General features: G+C 36.4%; 1 protein-coding gene across 1 annotated transcript; it reads left to right on the top strand.

Annotated features, from left to right (window-relative positions):
• The first annotated feature begins 1,274 nt into the window (after positions 1-1,274).
• Positions 1,275-1,847, top strand: LOC120781843. Its single transcript, XM_040114063.1, has one exon. The coding sequence runs from the start codon at positions 1,275-1,277 to the stop codon at positions 1,845-1,847; it is 573 nt and encodes a 190-aa protein (XP_039969997.1).
• Positions 1,848-19,412: the final 17,565 nt, after the last annotated feature.

The following is a 19,412-nucleotide window of genomic DNA, read 5'->3' on the forward strand; positions in this document are numbered from 1 at the left end:
ACTAATTTTTTTATTATGCAGGCTAACTGAGGAACAGCGAGAATCATATATACAATCTTTATTTGATGAAATTTGTGACGATGACGCTCCCTATGACTTTGACTCAGAAGATGAAGAAGAAATTCAAATCAATGACATTGAAATTACTGATGACGATGCTGAAGTTTCGCAAAGTGCCGCAGAAGTATTACCTGAATATGCGGGCTATGAGGATGATGAAGAAAACGATGAAGAAGAAGAAGTAGAAGAAAAAAATGAATTACCTGCTAGTGCCGAAAAATTTGTTGCACGTGATGGTACTTAGTGGATGAAAGAACCAAATGTAAGCCGTCAGGTACTCGGACAAAATATTATAAGAGAACGTTCTGGACTAGCTAGATGCACTGAAATGTTGTCAATAGAGCAAACATTCAAATATTTCATGAACGTTGAAATGGCTGATATAATTATGCGCCACACAAATAAGTTAGCAAAAGAATCTTATAATGCTTACAACAATGCGCATCCAAACACAACTCCTAAGTCATGAACGCCTGTGTCAATTACAGAGCTTTATGCATTTTTTGGCAGCATACTTATTATGACTGGTGCGAATGGAGAACATGTTCGAGATTTATGGAGCGTCAAAAACTATCCTTTATATCGCGCCACAATGGGAGTTAACCGTTTCTGTTCGATATTGCGGTTCCTAAGATTTGACGATAGAAACACTCGTGCAACACGCTTACTAACTGATAAAGCAGCACCGATCAGTGAGTTGTGGACGATGATGAACAATAATCTTGCTGCACATTACAAGCCCAGCTCATGCTTGACGATTGATGAACAATTATTTCCTTACCGTGGACGCACACGGTTTACGCAGTACATACCGGTCAAAACCTGCTTCAATATATGGTGTCAAGGTTTGGTGGATTTACGATGCCACAAATGCATATCCACTGCATGGACAAATATATACTAGCCAAGCAGAAACTGGTAGGGAAACGAACCAAGGCGAACGAGTGGTGAAGGATTTATCTGCCAAATACCAAGGAAGTGGCCGAAACATTACAATGGACAATTTGTTTACGACCTTGCCAGTTGCAGAACTGCTTCTCACCTAGAAGCTCACGATCGTTGGAACTTTGCGCAAAAACAAATCATATATTCCTCAAGAAATGAAGCAGAACAAAAACAGGACAATTGGTTCAACGACATTTGGCTTAAAAAATAATGTGGCAATGTGCTGTTATGTTCCCAAAAAAAATAAAGCAGTAATTTTGCTTTCGACCATGCATAATGATGCTGAAATAGCTGACAGTGGGAAACCTGAAAAAATTGAATATTATAATCGTACCAAAGGTGGTGTTGATCGAATGGACCAAATGTTTGCCGAATATCCAACACAAAGACAAATAAAACGATGGCCACTAGCGATGTTCTTCAACATGTTGGACATTACAGCTCTTGCAGCCTACAATGTCTACGATTTGAATAACCCTATGTTGCCTTGGAGAACAAACAACAAGCGTAAGCAGATCCTGCGCAGCTTGGCTGAAGCAGTGTGTATGCCCATTATTGAAGCCAGAGCCATAAATCGTCAAGTGACGCGAATATTTTCGACTAAAATTGCTATTGAAGCATATTTCAACCGACCGGTGGAATCAATGGTGTCAATAGCAGCATCAACACCTGCCGCTGCGCGCACGCCAAAACCTGTGTCCGGCTCTTGCTATTTATGTTACGCACAAGAGGAAAAACGCCGTAGAAAAACCAGAAAGCTGTGCGCCAAATGTAAGAAGCCAATGTGTCTTGAACATTCGGTCACATCAACAAATTGCTCTATTTGCCATGATTTTCCTTAGATATAAGATGCATTTTTATAATTTTTATAATAAAAGTCAATAATATAATGTGTGAAATTAATATTTTTAATTTTTCAAATAAAAAAATAATATAAAAAATGTTTTTTTTTTATTATTATGAGGATTTTTACTATTGGGGTACAAACGTATCCCGGGTGTGTGTTTACGTATATAATGTGTTTGGAAGGCTGTAGCTCCTGAACCAATAGTCCGATCTGGTTCAAATTTTGAATTTTAACTCAAAACTAAATAATCTTCCTAGATCTGAAGTTAGAGGTATAGTGGTTCAAAAGTTACAACACTTCAAAGTTGAAAGTGGATACATTTGTACCCGGGTGTGTGTTCTAGGGTTAACAAAATAAAATGCCATTAAAACGTTTGGTTTTACTTACTTATAAATGGTTCAAAAGTTGGTTGTATAATTTAAACTTTTTTTAGTTCTTTCGAACACATATTAAAGCACAAATTTAAACACAAAAGTTTAACAGGTTGTGGACCCAGGTCCGAAATCTTGCGGTTTGAATAATAAAGTTAATATAGAATGAGTTCGTCTCTATTTACAGAAAAATTAGATGAGTCTAATTATGAGCTGTGAAGGACAAAGCGGTAGTTATCTGGAAGGCCAAGGATGAGAAGGCGACTGCAAATTTGACGATGAGCATTGCGTCGAAGCAAATAGCTTATATAAAGAATTGTAAGACGTCAAGTGAGGCATGGAATACTCTTCGTGAGATTCATAGGCCAAAAGGACCGGTGCGAAAGGTGACTTTGTTTAAGCGTCTTATGAGCGACGGTGAATGTGTGCAGAAATATGTTTGCGATTTCACACCAGTTGCAGAATAGCTTTAAGAGATTGGAGTTAATTTACAAGATGAGTTCTGTGTAATAATGCTACTCGCCAACCTGCCAAAATCATTCGAGAATCATGCTTCAATTTTTGCTTTCGCAATGTATGCAAATATGAATGATTTTGCGTTTTGCCGTCGGCATTTCCATATTGGCATGTAAAAATAATTATGATATAAGTATAATTTTGTATGAATGCATGAATAGTAATATTTATAGCCAATTTGGACTTGCATATTTAATAATTTTATTTGATTGTTACATAATATACTATACTAATAAATATTTTTGTATTATGTTTCTTAGTAATAGAAATTGAATTTAACACAACAATATATAAATATATCGTCTATCATATTAATCTTATTATCTGCTCATATGATTGCATGTATGTATACGCATATGCTCATTCAGAAATTCAAATCATGATTACATCACTTATCAATATACTCACACCCCTATTCTGTGCACTTGACAAATTCAACATATTTCTAATTTGTCAAAGTTTTAAATTTATCAAGCATTTGGTATTCTGTGCCTGAAATAAAAAGGTCTTTTCTTTATAAGTTGTTAAGATGTCAAAGGCTCTTGACAGCAGTGCTCGTTATGAATTAAATATCTGATTGTGCATCTTGTTGTGAAAATGGAAGATATTTTACTTTTGTTATTATTGTTAAACGAAGATGAAAATTGTGAGAATAGGAATCGCGCACGGCATTTAAAAAGTTTACGCGACGATAGCAATCCATTTTCTTTGAGCGAGAATACCTTTGTGCAAAATTTTAGATTAACTCGTGAAATTTGCCGCCGCCTAATTGATGAACTGGCCCCACATGATAATCAGAAAACGTCACTACCTTTAACTGTAAGGGTTCTAGCAGCTTTGAACTTCTTTGAACACGTCTCATACCAGAAATGTGTAGGTAACAACGTCAACTTGCCCATAGTCAGTCGTCCCTTTCGAGAATTGTGCGAGCTGAAGCAAAACTTATTGTGAAGGTGAAGGGAGGGGAAATAAAGTTTCCCAGTTCAACAGAGGAAGAAACTTTTATAAAAACGGGGCAAGTATTTTTGTAATACAAATAATAATATGCTAAGTTAAGCTAATTTATTTGAAACTGGAGGACCCGTCCACGCTTCACTGTGGCTGATACATAGATAATACTACTACTACCATCTATATGATTTCTATTAGTTGAATTATATTTTACAAAGAAATGGATCATAAATAATTTCGTGTGTTAATAAATATTGCTTTTTGGGGGAAAATACTGTTGAATTTTGGCTTAGGGAAATCCGTCGTTGAAAAGATATTTACTAAGCTGGAAACAGGCGAAATAAGCAAAGTAGGTGTCTCGCAAGTTCATAATCCAACAAAAACACCGAATAACTGATTCTGAGAAGTGTTTAAGTGCTCTCTAATCGGAATAAAGCCGAAATTTTTCGTCGGTGATAGAAACAAAGCTCCATCATTTCCCACTTGAGTCCAATCGACAGTCATTCTAGTGGACTGCACATGATGAAACGGTTCTCAGATGTGGAAAAACGAAAAAGTCGGCTGGAAAAGTTATGACATCATTCTTTTGGGACGCCCGTGGTATAATACATATTCAACGACTGATTACTGAGCCAGTTATAATCTATTTCACTGCGTATTTGGTTGCAGTTCATTTCTTCTATTCCAAATACTTAGCAAATTGTATTATTTTTTAGAAGAATCTGTTTAAAATTGTACGCATATATTCAAATGATTCCTACAAACATGAATTTTGAACAAATGCTTAATATTTGAAATATAATTTTTGTATTTATGAGTTGTATTAAACTTTGACATAGAGAGATAAAAGGTATCCTATGTCCTTACCCTTGCTCTAAGCTACCTCTTCACCATTTTCAGCCAAATCGATTCAGCCGTTCTTGAGTTATAAATGGTGTAACTAACAACAACTTTCTTTTATATATATGTAGATATATTCCAGATTTTTTAGAAAATTTAGAAAAAAAGCACCATAAGAAGACACTGCGCGCATATTGCTATCATTGCTCCACCATCAAATAATGTCGAACGTGCTCTTAATTTATAGATATTTAAATAGAAAAGGATTCTACAGTATCAATGTTGAAGCAGTAAGTTTTGTTTTGGTATGCGCCATACGATATATGCCAATGCAAATTTTGAATTTATCGGTTTGCGATCAACGCTTCGTTTTACATTTGTAGGTCGCCTGTGTTGGTATCATTGCAATCATGCAACACATGACTCCCGCAATTTGGGCAACTTCTGACCTACGAGAACATCTCATTCGTCAGCATACTAATACGTCTGAGCAACAACGGGAGAGAGTCTTAGCTTCTTGGCGATCAAGGCGCATCCTCTAGAACCGCGGCTTTGAACACCGGTGGGAACACCTAATACCCATAAAGAGCAAAAATAATAATGAGATTGAGGATGGTTCTGGCAAAGAAACTGCATGACAGATATTTGGTGTTTTAAAATCCTGCTTCAGATGTCAGTTGAAGCAGCGAGTTCTACATTATTCACACGAAACTTCCGCTTTGTTTGTTAGAACTTGCGTTATATTTCATAATAGACAAAAGTAGGCATTACGTTGAACGAAATAGATGACGGGGTTGCAGAGGACTGATTCTCCAATTAATGATTATCTTTACAGTACATGCGCGAAGGTGAAAGAACAAGATGAAGATATATATCAACTCTTTAGTTATATATATACAGACGCCAATCCATAAATGTACATATATAAATATTCTCACAATTCGACTTTCGAAATGCACTACTTACTTGCATTATTTGTTTATTAATTTATCCTTTTTCTTAAAAGAAAACAAATTAAAATTTGTATTTCATTTTTTTTTTATTCTAAAACAAAAAAAAACCAAACTTATTTAATTCAATAAATATTAATTAAATAAAAGTATTACACATAAGTTATTTTAATTTTATTTAAACTTTAGAAGTTATTTTACATTATTAGTATACGATTTTATTAGCTCCGTTATTGAATTAGTTAGACCTTTTGAAGGGACTCTTCAGCAGCATTCCTTTTGGGTATATCATCAAGTTATTAAAGTGCTGATGAGCTTATTTTGTGCACTTGTGATAGCACTGAAGTTGAAGCATCCTTAAAAAAGAAAAAACGTAATAAGAAGTTGCAAAAAAAATGTATATGTTTTCTAATTATATCATAATGAAAACTTACCTGGTTTTCCAAGCTAAGATAAGTATGTAGTTGGTGTCGATGGACTTGCAGGATGGTGTTCGGAATTTTGGGTTGCTTCTGCCTGACTGCATAATTGCAGAGGACTACTCGTGGTTGATACAATTGCACATTCAACCGTTTGCTCAATTGGTGTTAAACCAAGGCTTTGTATCCCATCTACAGCAGCCGAGCCAAATGTAGACAAAGCCATTTCTTCAAAGTCCATCATCGGCTTGGAACTTGGACTTCCACCTGTGAGCCTTTGATTAATTTTCAACCGCCTTGCACGAGTGCGCAGTTGGCTTTTCCAAACGCCTAACGTCTACAAATTAACACAATATAATAAATAAACGAAAAATAAACTAAAATGTTACTTCTTTCCATTTTGCAGCACTTCGTATTGGTCCTCTCTGCACTAATTAAGCTCATCTGCCAGCTGTTGCCAAAACTCCTTCATCCGTTGAGGCGTTTTTGGGCAATTTTTCCCCGTACTCCATTTCTGGGTTTGCTTTGCAAAATAAAACATATGCCTCCAGCTGCTCGTGCGTAGCTCTATCGTGTTTGGGTTTACTATCAAATAAAAGTTAAATTCTAAATTTTTTAATAATTAAAATTTGAGAACTTACCTTGCAGAACAGTACATTTTAACGAATAATTTGAATAGAAATCAGCTGGTTTCTATTTACATTATTTTGTTCACCACAGTGTGGGGAAAAGCTTTACGAATTGAAGCTTCTACTTTTATCAAGATTGCCACAGAATACCAAAATATTTCTCGCTTGATAAATAGTTGAGTTAATTTTCAAAATTTTATTAATTTGTCAAGTGTACAGAATAGGAGAGTACATGTGCGCGGATTGATCTGCATGTTCATATACATTCATTTATACTTCTATGTACATATAATAATGCACAAACATACAAACATACATATGCGTACACATGTGAATATGTCACCAACAAAAAATTGAAACATTGTTCTACAAAAACAACAATTGTCTAAATAGCAGAGCATCACAAGTCAATATGGCAGCCAAATTGGCGAAGCCCAAATGTAGTAAATTTTACAAAAAAAAAAACGATTTTATTCATAAACGCAGGCGCATATTCCACAAGCGACCTCGCTTCATTCATAAAAACAGACGCCGTAACATCTCCCCGAGCATGCCTTTGCCAACAAGCGTCTTTACGCGACGATGGCAAAAGCTAAAAATCATAAATTGAACATCTTCTGGTGTTTATTCTAAGAAAGAAGTGAAAAAGTGGCAATATAGCTGTTGTCGATTTATAATATTTGTCAATTCTAAAATATTTTGCCGTGGCTCGCAAAAATCAGCGTAGATATGTATGCAAGCTCATACAAAAACACACATAAGTATTTACGATAGCTTGTTGGCGTAGCTGTTCGAGCAGCAAGGGAAGCGGTAACAATCGGCGATCGTTTGTTAGTTTCTTTCGGCACAGCTCGGATTTTCTACCAACAACACAATGTTGTGGCCCTTTGTCGTCGCGTCAGTGCTTCGACAAAAGCATATTTCTATACTTAAACAAAATTATTTTAACCATTGTATATTTCTTTCCTGCATAACGAAACCATAATTAGGACAACGCAATATAAGTATGGTGGTGTTGGTGGTAAGCGCTTGAAAAGTCAAGATGAGAACACAGTTCGAATCTCGACAGAAATTATTTTTAATTTTTGCCTTTTATTCTTCCATGAGAATAAATTGTAAAATAAGAATTTTTCATTCTTTTGTAATTTTTGTTGAGCTGCCGGCACTGTTGCAACATTTCTTCTAAGCAGTTTTGCCATCGTGACGAGAAATAGTTTATGGGCAGCGACGCTTGTGCGGGAAGATGTGTTGATACGTATCCTGTTGCTGTTTTTGCTTCATTCATATTTAAAACTTTTTGAAGCCACATACATATAAACGTGAATCTTTGTTTGGCTGAAGTCATATTTATGTTGGTATGGTTGTGGTAGACAAGGGATTCTCTGGTGCACATATGTATGTATGTATGTACATGTGTACATATACCAGAGAACGTATATTATAGAGAAGGTTCACGATGTCGAGAATTTAGGGATATTTCAATTTTGGGATATTTACTGTTTTGGATGAGTGCATTTCACCACAGAAAATTATTAGCGCATTTCACCACTTAACATCAGGGGCACGACAATAACAGAACTGAGTAGTTGTTAGAGCCAATGGGAAAAAATATGTTAATTTCAATGTTTAGAAATGTACGCTTACGGATTCGTATGTTTACAATGAGCAAACAACTGCATATAATTCATATACATACATACATATGTATATTTTCTATATATTTTATATCAAAGCACACACGCATGTATGTACGTATGTACAAATTGAACTATTTCATGATGAATTCCTTAAAATCTTTGGAAATGTGACAACAAAGCATCACAACATTGTGTTGTTGGTAGAAAATCCGAGCTGTGCCGAAAACACAAACGAACGATCGCCAATTGGCACTGCTTCCCTTGCCGCTGTAGCAGCTTCTCGAACAAACCAGCGTAAATATGTATGTTTCTGTATGAGCTTGCATACATATCGACGCAGAATTTTGCTAGCCGCGTATAAATATTTTTTACATTCCTTGACAAATACAGTCAATCTCGGTTATGTGCTACAATCAAAGATACAGATTTTTGTGCTTTGTTAAAAATAAAAATATAATATGGCACATAAGCGGGTGCGGATACTTAAGCGAGTGGTACCTAAAACAATAATTTCCATGTATGTATATCAAAAAACAACCGTGAGATGCAGCAAGATATGGGCAGTTAAGAGGGCTGATTTTCATTTAGCGGAATACTACTTAACCGGGATTCACCGTACACATAAATCAGAGGAATATTGAATATTTTCTTTGGCACATTTCTTGACTTGAAAATCGACAAATAAACTATGTTGTCAATTTTATTCTATACTGATATTTGCGGGGTTGTCGCTTTTTCCTTCTCATACAAATGTCAGAAATTGTTCAATTTATGATTTTTAGCTTTTGCCATCGTTGCGAAAAGACGCTTGTTGGCAAAGGCATGCTCGGGGAGATGTTATGGTATTTGTTTTTATGAATGAAGCTAGTTTTCCTGTTGAAAGTGCGCTTGCGTTCATTAATGAAAATAATGTTGTTGTGTGTTTTTCTACAAATTTAGGCATCGACTTGGCTGCCATATTGACTTGTGACGCTGCTGATGCTATTTGAAACTATTGTTGTTTTTGTAGAACAATATTCGTAGTTTTTGTGGGTGACATATCTACATGTGAACGTATGTATAAGTATGTATGTTGTGTATGCATTATTTGTGTGGGAATGAATACATTAAATTTTTTTTATTTTATTATTTTTTTTTTTTTTACGAGGAGGAAGCATCGAAAGCCTGAACCCCATGTCAGTGTGGAACTTTAATCCGAACTAAACCTCCTACCGTCATGTACCGTTCCCCGGTACCACCGTCAAGTATTACGTCGGGAGGATGGTTGAGTGACACTCAAGCGTACGTGATGGTCAAAATGCATTCAGTTACAAGTTGCATTTACTTGGCCCCACCTCTGTTGGTCTGATAACCCCCTCGTACATTGTTCGTCGCCAACCCTTCCCGTCACGTCAACGTTTGTGTGTTTGAGTCGTGGTTGTCCGTTACATTTCTTCTCCGCCGCTGTTCGCTGTTACGTTGGGATTTCCTTACCCTGGCTGCAACTTCGCAAGCAGCTTTCCACTTCTCTGTCGATTCGACCACCTGGCTTACCAAATTTTCGGGAGTTGGGTCTACACCGAACACATCTTTTAGGTATTGCCTCTCAAGATTATATTTTGGGCACTGGAAGAAGGTGTGTTCCACATTTTCGACGGTATCGCCACCGCAATAATCACATGTGTCGTTATTTTCATGCCCGAACCGTTTCAAATATGCTTTAAAGCAGCCATGCCCTGTGAGAAGTTGAGTTACGTGAAAATCTACTTCACCGTGTGGTCTATTTAGCCATAGTTCGACATTGGGGATCAGCCGGAATGTCCACCGACCGTTTCCGCTTTCCTCCCAGCGCTTTTGCCATTGATCTACTGTCTCAGCCCTTGCTATTTCTTTTGATGTATTGTACGGTAACCTGTCATTTGTACAGCATTGTATCTCCTTGGCCAGGAGGTCTAAAGGGTGTAAGCCTGCAATAACTAGAGCAGCATCTTCCGATACTGTGCGGAACGCAGAACATACTCTTAGTGCGCAGGTGGCATATATCGAAAAAAGGCCACGGCGATATGATTTTACTTCTAGAGCTTTTCCCCATATCTGGACGCCGAACAGCGCGACTGACTTTAGTACACCAGCTAATAGTCGTCTTCTATTTTGCTTTGGCCCACGGGTATTGAGCATTAACCGGGTCAAGGCTCTGCACACTTTTGTAGCTTTTTCGCCTGTGTACGCTAAGTGATCTTTAAAGGACATCCTTGCATCGAGTATGATTCCCAAATATTTCATTGCCGGTTGTGTCGTAATGCTTACACCCTTTGCATTGAACGTGGCAACTTCACGGACTTTTCTGCCAGTGATGAGTACCGCTTCGGTCTTGCTCTCCGCTAGGTTCAGTCCGTTTGTTTCGAGCCAATCGCTTATTAACACTATTGTTCTGTTGGTTATCGAAACTATATCGTGTATATGTTTTGCTATGACCACAACAGCGATATCGTCTGCGAACCCAATAATATGAACGTTTTTCGGTACTTTCAGCCGCAGTACTCCATCGTACATGACGTTCCATAGTAGTGGCCCAAGAACAGATCCTTGGGGTACTCCACCAGAGACTTTATATTTTTAGAACCTTCGCTAGTGTTGTAGCTCAAAATTCTATCCTCGAAATAGCTTAGTATTATGTTGTAAAGGTATTGAGGCACGGAGAAGCTTTTAGTGCACTCAAAATACTGTGCCAGGATGCCGAGTTAAAGGCATTCTTTACATCCAGGGTTACAACCATACAGTACTGTATTGTGCCTCCTTTCCATCTTTTGCCGCTGATAGCCCGTTCGGCCATGGTCTTTACTAAATTTACAGCTGCAATTGTGGATCTTGCCTTTCTGAATCCGGAATTGGTTGGGTGATAACCCACCGGCATCGTCGATTGCCTTATTTAGCCGTTGGTATATGATCCGCTCCAGAATCTTTCCAGCGGAGTCTAACATGCAAAGGGGCCGAAAGTGGGACGGTTCGGTCATTGGTTTGTTAGGTTTCGGCAATAGTATCAGGTTTTGCCTTTTCCATATGGTGGGAAAGCGGCCTTCCTGGATGCATGTATTATACATGGTTCGAAAGGGGTCTATGTTTGTAGTGATCGCTGTTTTTAGCACTACATTCGGAATTCCATCTGGTCCTGGGGCTTTAGATGGGTTTAACCGTTTGCATGCTTCTTGGACTTCTTCATTAGAAACAGCTGGGATAGCCTGGGTTTGTGGTACTCTCACGATCTCCTGATGGAGTGGGGGTTGGATAGGGAAGAGGACCGAAACAATTCTCTCAATTATTGAGGGGGAGGTAGGCATTTGCCCGCCAGTGCGTAGTTTTCCCATTACCGTTTTGTAAGCGAGTCCCCAAGCGTTGTTTTCGACATCGTCGCACAGTTTGAGGAAGCATTCCTGTTTGCTTTTTTTAATCGATTGTTTAAGTAGTTTTCTTTTCTCCTTAAAATGTTTTTGGAGAGTGGTGTACTCAGGTGTACCACGTGACCTTTGGTATAATCGCCTTGCTTGCTGGCATTCTTTGCGTAACCTGGCGATCGTCTCATTCCACCAATACACTGGGGAATGGTGTTTGCGTCGAGATAACTTAGACATTGAAGCGTCACATGCACTCTTCATACCACTCATAATCGTGTAAGCAGCTCTGTTAGCAGTCAACAAATTGTCGGGAAGAGCAGTTGGCCTGAAGACTTCTACAAAAAGGTCTGGGTCGAACGTTGCGGGTCGCCAGTTACTTCTTTTAAGGGTCGGTAAACGCTGTCGTTCGTGTGTGGTATTTATTTCGAATATGATTGCATAGTGATCGCTAAAAGTGTAATGATCACTAATTTCCCAATGAGATTTGCGAACTAAGCTCGAGTGTACGAACGTTAGGTCTATCACAGATTGTCGGCCACCTTTGTTGAATGTGCATTGGTTGCCAGCATTTAAAAGCTCCAGATCAAGAGAAGCAAAAGCTTCTAGTAAGGTTTTTCCTCTGCTGTTGGTTCTTTTGCATCCCCACTCGATAGCCCAGGCATTAAAGTCACCAGCTATTATAACTTTCATTTTGCCTCTGGCATCGGCCAGTAGGTTGTCAATAATACGACGATATTCTTCGTCGTTGAGGCTGGGGGGTAAGTAGCAGCTATATACATTAATATCATTAGTTGTTGATCGAACAAAACCATCAGAAGAGAAGGGTGCTTCCAGTTGCGCGAAATTAGGGTTACATTTCCATATAACCGCTTTCCTTCGAGTGTCACTTATCCAGGTTACGCCTTGTTCGATTTTATATGGTTCGCTTAGTAGAACCACATCAATTTGCTTTTCGGCAACTGACTGTTTTAATAAGTCGTGAGCCGCTTGACAGTGGTTTGCGTTCAATTGTAGAAACCTCATATTACCTGCTGAGCTGCCTTCTTGTATACTGGGCACCTGACGCTTCCAGTAAAGTGATCGATTTCCTTTCTACCGGCATTCAAGCAGAGCAAACATTTTGGCTTGTTGTTGCAGTCCTTTGCCTGGTGCTCTCCTTCGCCACATCTTCTACAGAGTCTGGATCTGTCCTCATTTTTGCAGGTTTTTGCAGTGTGTCCATAATCGAGACATTTAAAGCACCGCTGTGGTTGTTTGTATTCTCGAATACGGCAATTTACCCATCCAACTTTCAGCTTCCTAGTCAGTAGAAGCTGTCTAGCTGCCTCAACCGGGAGTTTAATGAGAGCTGTTTGGGTGTCTCCATAGGACTTTCTCAAGTTCTTAATTGTTGAGATCGTCAGTTCAGTGTTACCTAATTCTTTCTGTAGGGCGTAAAGGACTTCTTCCTTGCTTGTAACTTCATCAAGGTCTTTGCACTCCAGTAGAGTCTCCTGGGTCAGAAGTTTAACGTGGGCTTGATCCCCTAGACACTTCTTCATGTTCTCCTGGGAGTCGGTTGGGATCGCAGTCCCGCTTAGCTGTAGCAACATTTCACCGTTTTGCGTTTTACGTATCTTAGTGACGTTATTTCCGAATCCGCTAAGTGTTGAATCGGACTTGATTTTTCTTAGGATCTCCGCATAGGAAAGGTCCCCATTTTTTGAAATTAATATTGCTTGTGGTTTTGTTTTTGGTAATTTTGCTGGCTTCTGGTTGGCTTTCTTAGCTACTACATTCCATTGTTCCTCCATTGGATTATTTGTTGTTGCCTTATTATCAGGCCCTTTCGCTAGCTGCGTGCTTAATATTTTTGTTGTTGGCGACTTTGCCGTGGTTTCTAACATTTGAGAACTTATTACTGATCGTTTGAACTGACCAATTAAACTTGTTCTTGCTCGTGTTTTCGGCGAATTGATGCATGACCGTTTGCTTTGTTGTAGAGTCTGCTCCTCCACCATTGGTTCTTCAGTGAGCGTACTGCGACCTCTCTTCGCCTGGGCGGTTGGGTGGATAGCCGACTCTCTAACCTCTGCTACTGCTTGTTTTTGCAGTTGCGAGATCTTGTCGATTATGTTACGCATGTGTTGGTTAACATGCCTTTGTTTTTGGCCATGGGTGAGCGCAATTAGCTCTTCTATTAGTGTGCCCAGATCAATAAGTGCGCTCTCTCCTTCGCTCACACTTATTGCGTTTTCGCTGCTAGTGGTGCCTTGTGTTGGCATTGTGACGTTATTTAATTCAGTCACATCGTGCGAGACCGTGTTTGTTGGGGTCACTTCTTGTGTCGTTGGTGTAGAAACTTTTAGCGTCTGAGCGCATTGTCGATCAGGTGATCAGGGGGTCTTATTGCTCCTTGTGAACGGACTATGGTCCTCCTTATTACCAGTAATGGTAAATGCTGCTTTAGGTTTAGCTGACATTTCCTCAGCTATTCCTATAGCAGTCCACTATTGCAGCTGTTGCTCGTAAATTCCTCAAGTTGTAATCCCCAGGAATTTCTCTTTGTGTGGATTGTGGGTTGTGGGATCCAAATAGGTGTGTAAAGGGAAAGCTAAGAAAATGCGCTCTTCGCTATTTCCCTTTTGTGCGTACCTTCTCCCAAATAAATAGATATTTATTAAGTGTTTTAGCACTCTCCGCTTTTATAACTTTTTTACTCTCGTTTTCTGCTTTCGTTGAGTTGTTGTGGACACCGTGTGTATTTCGACGCGCTTAGGAACTAATTTTGAATTATTTCCTACCGGGCCATAAACGGAGCACCAGAAAAAAACACGTCTCTTCACTAACTCACTTCACATGTATGTATGTCTACATTACATGTGTACTCATATTTGTATGTTGGTTGGTATACATTATTTGTTCGGCAATGTCGTACACATATGCATGTACATACATATAGAGCAGTGCGAGTTATAGTTTCTGAAAAAAAAGGAGCTTAGGCTTTTTTTTTCTACGACCGCCTTTATTGAATTGAATCTTAAGACTGACTAACTCTATATTCCTTATTAGTTTACATACTCCTTATTCTAATGCTAACTGTACTGACATTCTTAGTTAGTTAGCTTCTAATATTAGGCTTAACTGTATTATCGTTCGACATTAGCTTATTTACTTATATATACTTATTTATATATATATGTATGTATACATTTATGTTTTTAGTTGAGATGGTGTTAGCAGACCCGAAATACGCTCACTCTATTATTCCGCAACTAAGCCTAATGTGGAACCTAATTTTATGTTAGTGAGCTATTAAGCATTTACTATATACATACATAAGTATATATTATTACAAGGTGTTTAGGGTATAGGAATGTAACTCCTCCACCCTTTGATTTGAGATTCTCCTGGATCTCATTACAAAAATATATAATAATTTTATTAAATTTTAATTAATTCAATAGATAAAATAAGTTTTTTTTTTTTATAAATATGTAAATTGTAAACATTTTTAATTTGGAGTTGTTTTAAATATGATTTTAATAGCGTAGCGTATCTATGTACATGTGTATAGTGCTTAAACAAAAGAAACGTTGTTTTATATTAATATTAATATAAATTATGATAGGTAATTATTGTTTTATATTTTTACAATTTTATTTTCAACAATGGTAAGTATATATTTATTAAAATTGAGACGATCGATGGGAATATAGGTTATATACATATAACCGGAATTAAAAAAATGTATATTTAGTTTTTTATCTTCTTTTAAAAGATATATATTGCGCATTACACTGAAGGGGATAGATTTTTGTTTTAAAATGGGCTAATTGTCGTTAGAGTTATATTGTGATTGTTGTCATTTGCAAATTTAAAAGGGCGTTTAATATTTGAAGTATGTACGTTTTCTAGATTTCTTTTAATAAATTTTGGTTCTTCTTTGTGTCTAACGCTTTTGTAATTTCGAATGAAACCTTCTCGCCTTTTTTCTAGGTAATTTTCCTTTCTTGTGTTAAGTTTAGAAATGATCTTCAATTTTGCTTCTTCTAACCGATTTTTAATTATGCTATGATTAACTTTGTTGTTTTGAACATCTAAAGGAGTAGCTTTTATTGTGGTATGAAATGAATTGTTATAAAGTTTTACGGCTTTACACATTTGGATGGTAATTGGAACTTTTTCTTCTAAATTTAGGGTTCTTATACGTTCGGTAAGGGTATTATTTATTCTCTCTACATCTGAATTTCCCGTATGACTATGTGGTTTAGTGGCATGAAATTCTATATTTTCTCTATTTAAAAATTCCCGGATTGGTTTTGAATTAAATTCATTATCGAAAACAAACTTTTTTATATGGCCTTTAATTGACAAAAATTCATTAATTTTATCTATGATCGTTAGACTATTTCTATCGGGTAAATGGAAAGAAATAACATGTTTTGAAAATTTATCGATGAATATTATAAATGACTGTTTACTGTTAACATAAGTATCTATATGAACAATTTCATTAACTGTATTTGGTGTTTCGGTAATTTGAAATTTAGCTTTGATCGGATTTCTATCATATTTTCCACCATTACATATGTCGCAATTATTTATTATTTCATGGATTTTAATTTTTAGTTCTGGATGATATACTTTATGCTTCATTCCCTCGTAAGTTGGAATAATGCCTGAATGTCCTACTTCGATTTTATGGAAAAACGATATTTGTCTCTTTAGTTCGTATTCATCTTCGATATCTTTGGCAAAGTTTGTGCAATTTACAAAAGAAATATTTTGATTGTTTGCGAAAGAATTTAAAAGTATTTGTTCCACTTCATTATGTTTTTTTTCATTAAGTTCAAAATATATAGCGATCTTACCTTTTTCAAAATGTTTATTTACAATATTAATAACTTTGTGAGAGTTAATATCTCTAATATCGATAAAAATGCGTTTACGACTGTATTGTGAATGTTAAAGTGATTATAAAGATTTTCTTCATGAGAATGGCTAGTTTGGATTTCTATTGAAAGCATTGTTTGGCCTTGTTGTTCACCAGCGTTTAAATCTTTTATTTGCAACATTTTGTTAATTGTCATTCCCAAATTTTCAGAATTAGCCATGTTTATTTCATCGCTATTAATTCGGCTCAGAAAAACTGCTATTTTATTTTCTTTACCGGTTATATAATCGATTTTTACATCGTACTCTCCCAATTGTACTAGCCAACGTTGTAGCCTTGGATTTACATATATCCTTACCAGAATTTTTCTTCTTTAACCATTTAGGTGGTTGGTGATCTGTTTTTAGATCGAATTTTCTTCCATATAAGTAGGGTCTGTAGTATTTTACTGACCACACTATTGCTAATAGTTCCTTTTCGATGGTTGCGTAGTTTTTCTCGTGAGTATTTAATGTGCGTGAAGCATATGAAATTGGGTGGTCGTCTTGTGTGAGAACTGCGCCAATAGCAAAGTTGCTAGCGTCTGTAGTTAATTTAAATCTTTTTGTAAAAATTGGATACCTTAAAATGGGGGGATTTGTAATAATATTTTTTAAATTTTCGAAAGCAGTTATATAACTTGGGTTATTAACGTTAATCTTTGCATCTTTTTTCAGATATGCGAACATAGGATAAGCTATTTTAGAATAGTCTTTTATAAATTTTCTATAGAAGCCGGTAATGCCTAAGAAAGATTTTATTTGCTTTTGAGAAATTGGTAACTTTAATTTTTGGATAACTTCAACTTTGTTTGGATTTGGTGTTATTCCTTCAGGAGTTAGTATATGACCTAGAAAGTCTGTTTCTTTCTTTAAAAAACTGCATTTTTCTAAACGTATTTTCAATTTTGCTTGTTTCAGTTTTGTAAAAATTTTCCGCATATTATTTATATGTTCTGACAAAGAAGTACTAAAAATCAAAATGTCGTCTAAGTATACAACGCATATCTTGTTTATGAAATCTCGAAGTACTGAGTTCATAAGACGTTGGAATGTCGATGGGGCATTTTTAAGACCGAATGGCATTCTTAAGAATTCATAATGTCCTAACGGAGTAGAAAACGCTGTTTTCTTCCTGTCTTTTCATCTACCAGTATTTGATGAAATCCTTTCGCGAAGATCGATAGAGGAAAAAATATTGTGCTCTACCTAGTTTATCCATGATACCATCGATATTAGGTATCGGGAATTTATCGCTAATAGTAATTTCATTTAATCTCCTCTAATCGACGACGATACGCCATTTTTATTTCCGTCTGCATCCGCTTTTTTGGGGACTATCCACAAAGGGCTGTTGTAAGCAGAGTTGCTTTCTCTAATTATATTATGTTCTAACATTTCTTTTATTTGTTTTTGTATTTCTAATTCATGAACTTGTGGATACCTATAAATTTTCGAATGAATGGGTCTATCGTTTGTTGTAAAAATTTGATGTTTGATTTCATGCGTAAAAGAAAGTTTATCTCCTTCTTTGAAAAATAATTCGTTAAATTCTTGTAATAGATCTTTTATCGATTGGCTTTCTTCGATATTTAAATGATTCAAGTTTAAGTTTTTCATATCACTGAATTCGAGTGCGCAAATTTCCGTTTTTCCATAAGGAATTCGTTGATCAAAATAAATTATGTTTCCTAATATATTAATAAACGTGTTTTCTACATCAATTTTAGCTATAAAAGGAATAAGAAAATTTTGTCCTATAATAGCTTCGTATTTGTTGCTGTTAAAATCTATTACTTTCCATGATAAAGTACCTAAGACGTTAAATTCTTTCGGAAAAGGTGTTACAATTTTATATTTTATTTCATTAATTCCGTTGATAGTTCCATAGCATAACGGTTTGGAAAGTTTTTCCTTTTGAAAATTTTCGAATAGGGCGTTTGGTTTTATGATGCTAGTTGTTGAACCTGTATCTATTAAACATTTAATTCTGTGATTTCTATTGTTACTGTTATTATGGGGAGTTGAGGGTTTGAGGCATTGTTAAAAAAATTTACTTCTTTTTTTTCACCATTGCAAATTTACATCAAATTTGAATTATTGGACAAACGACTTATACTTGGATTGTAATCGACGCTCATATGAGAGCTTTTAGTTTGTCTCGGTAAATTTGGTTGTATTTTATTTGTAGAATTGTTAAAACCCGTAATCGTAGTTATTCCGATTGTTGTAATTGTTACGATTAAAATTTGTATTACGTATGTAATTGTTATTGTTCCCGCTTTGTTGTCTATTGTCGTTTGTTGATTTGGTTTGTCTATTGTCTGAAATTTTATTATGTTCGTAAGATCTATAATTTTTCTTGAAACCTTCGTAGTTTGTTTTGTTTTTATCGACATACTTTCGATGTCTATAATCTATCGCTCTTTTGTCCTGCAGCAATTTTAACTTTGAATATTTTACTATTATATCATTTAATGTTTCCGTTTCGGTTATATGTGCCCTTATAGGCCCATCGATTTTCTCTAACAGTATATCAACAAGGTCCCTATTTACATTTTCAGGTTTTGTAAATGCCCGGTTTTAAAGAAGTCAAATATGTATATTTCATTTATTTCTGCCTTACATTTTTCAAAATTATAAATAATTCATTAAGATTACTTACTTTGACCGTCCTACAAAAATTGAATACCTCTGCGTATGTCTTCCTCGGACGAGATCCTTGTAGAATTTTGGCCTTAATCGCTTCTCACGATGAGTTGTCCTCCAGTTCTCTTGTTCTGTTTCCAGCGGTGCCCAGTATTTTTTCGTTTGCTATAATGTTGATACAATGTTGGACGAGTTCCTGGTCTGTGCCGCAGAGAGAAATGTTGGTTTCGACCGCTTTAATGAATGCTTTTGGATTATGATGGTCGTCTAGTGGCTTCATTCTCCGGAATTGATCCATGATGTCCCTTGGTGA

The sequence above is a fragment of the Bactrocera tryoni genome, unplaced genomic scaffold (genome assembly GCF_016617805.1).
Source record: "Bactrocera tryoni isolate S06 unplaced genomic scaffold, CSIRO_BtryS06_freeze2 scaffold_7, whole genome shotgun sequence".
Taxonomy (NCBI): Eukaryota; Metazoa; Arthropoda; class Insecta; order Diptera; family Tephritidae; genus Bactrocera; species Bactrocera tryoni.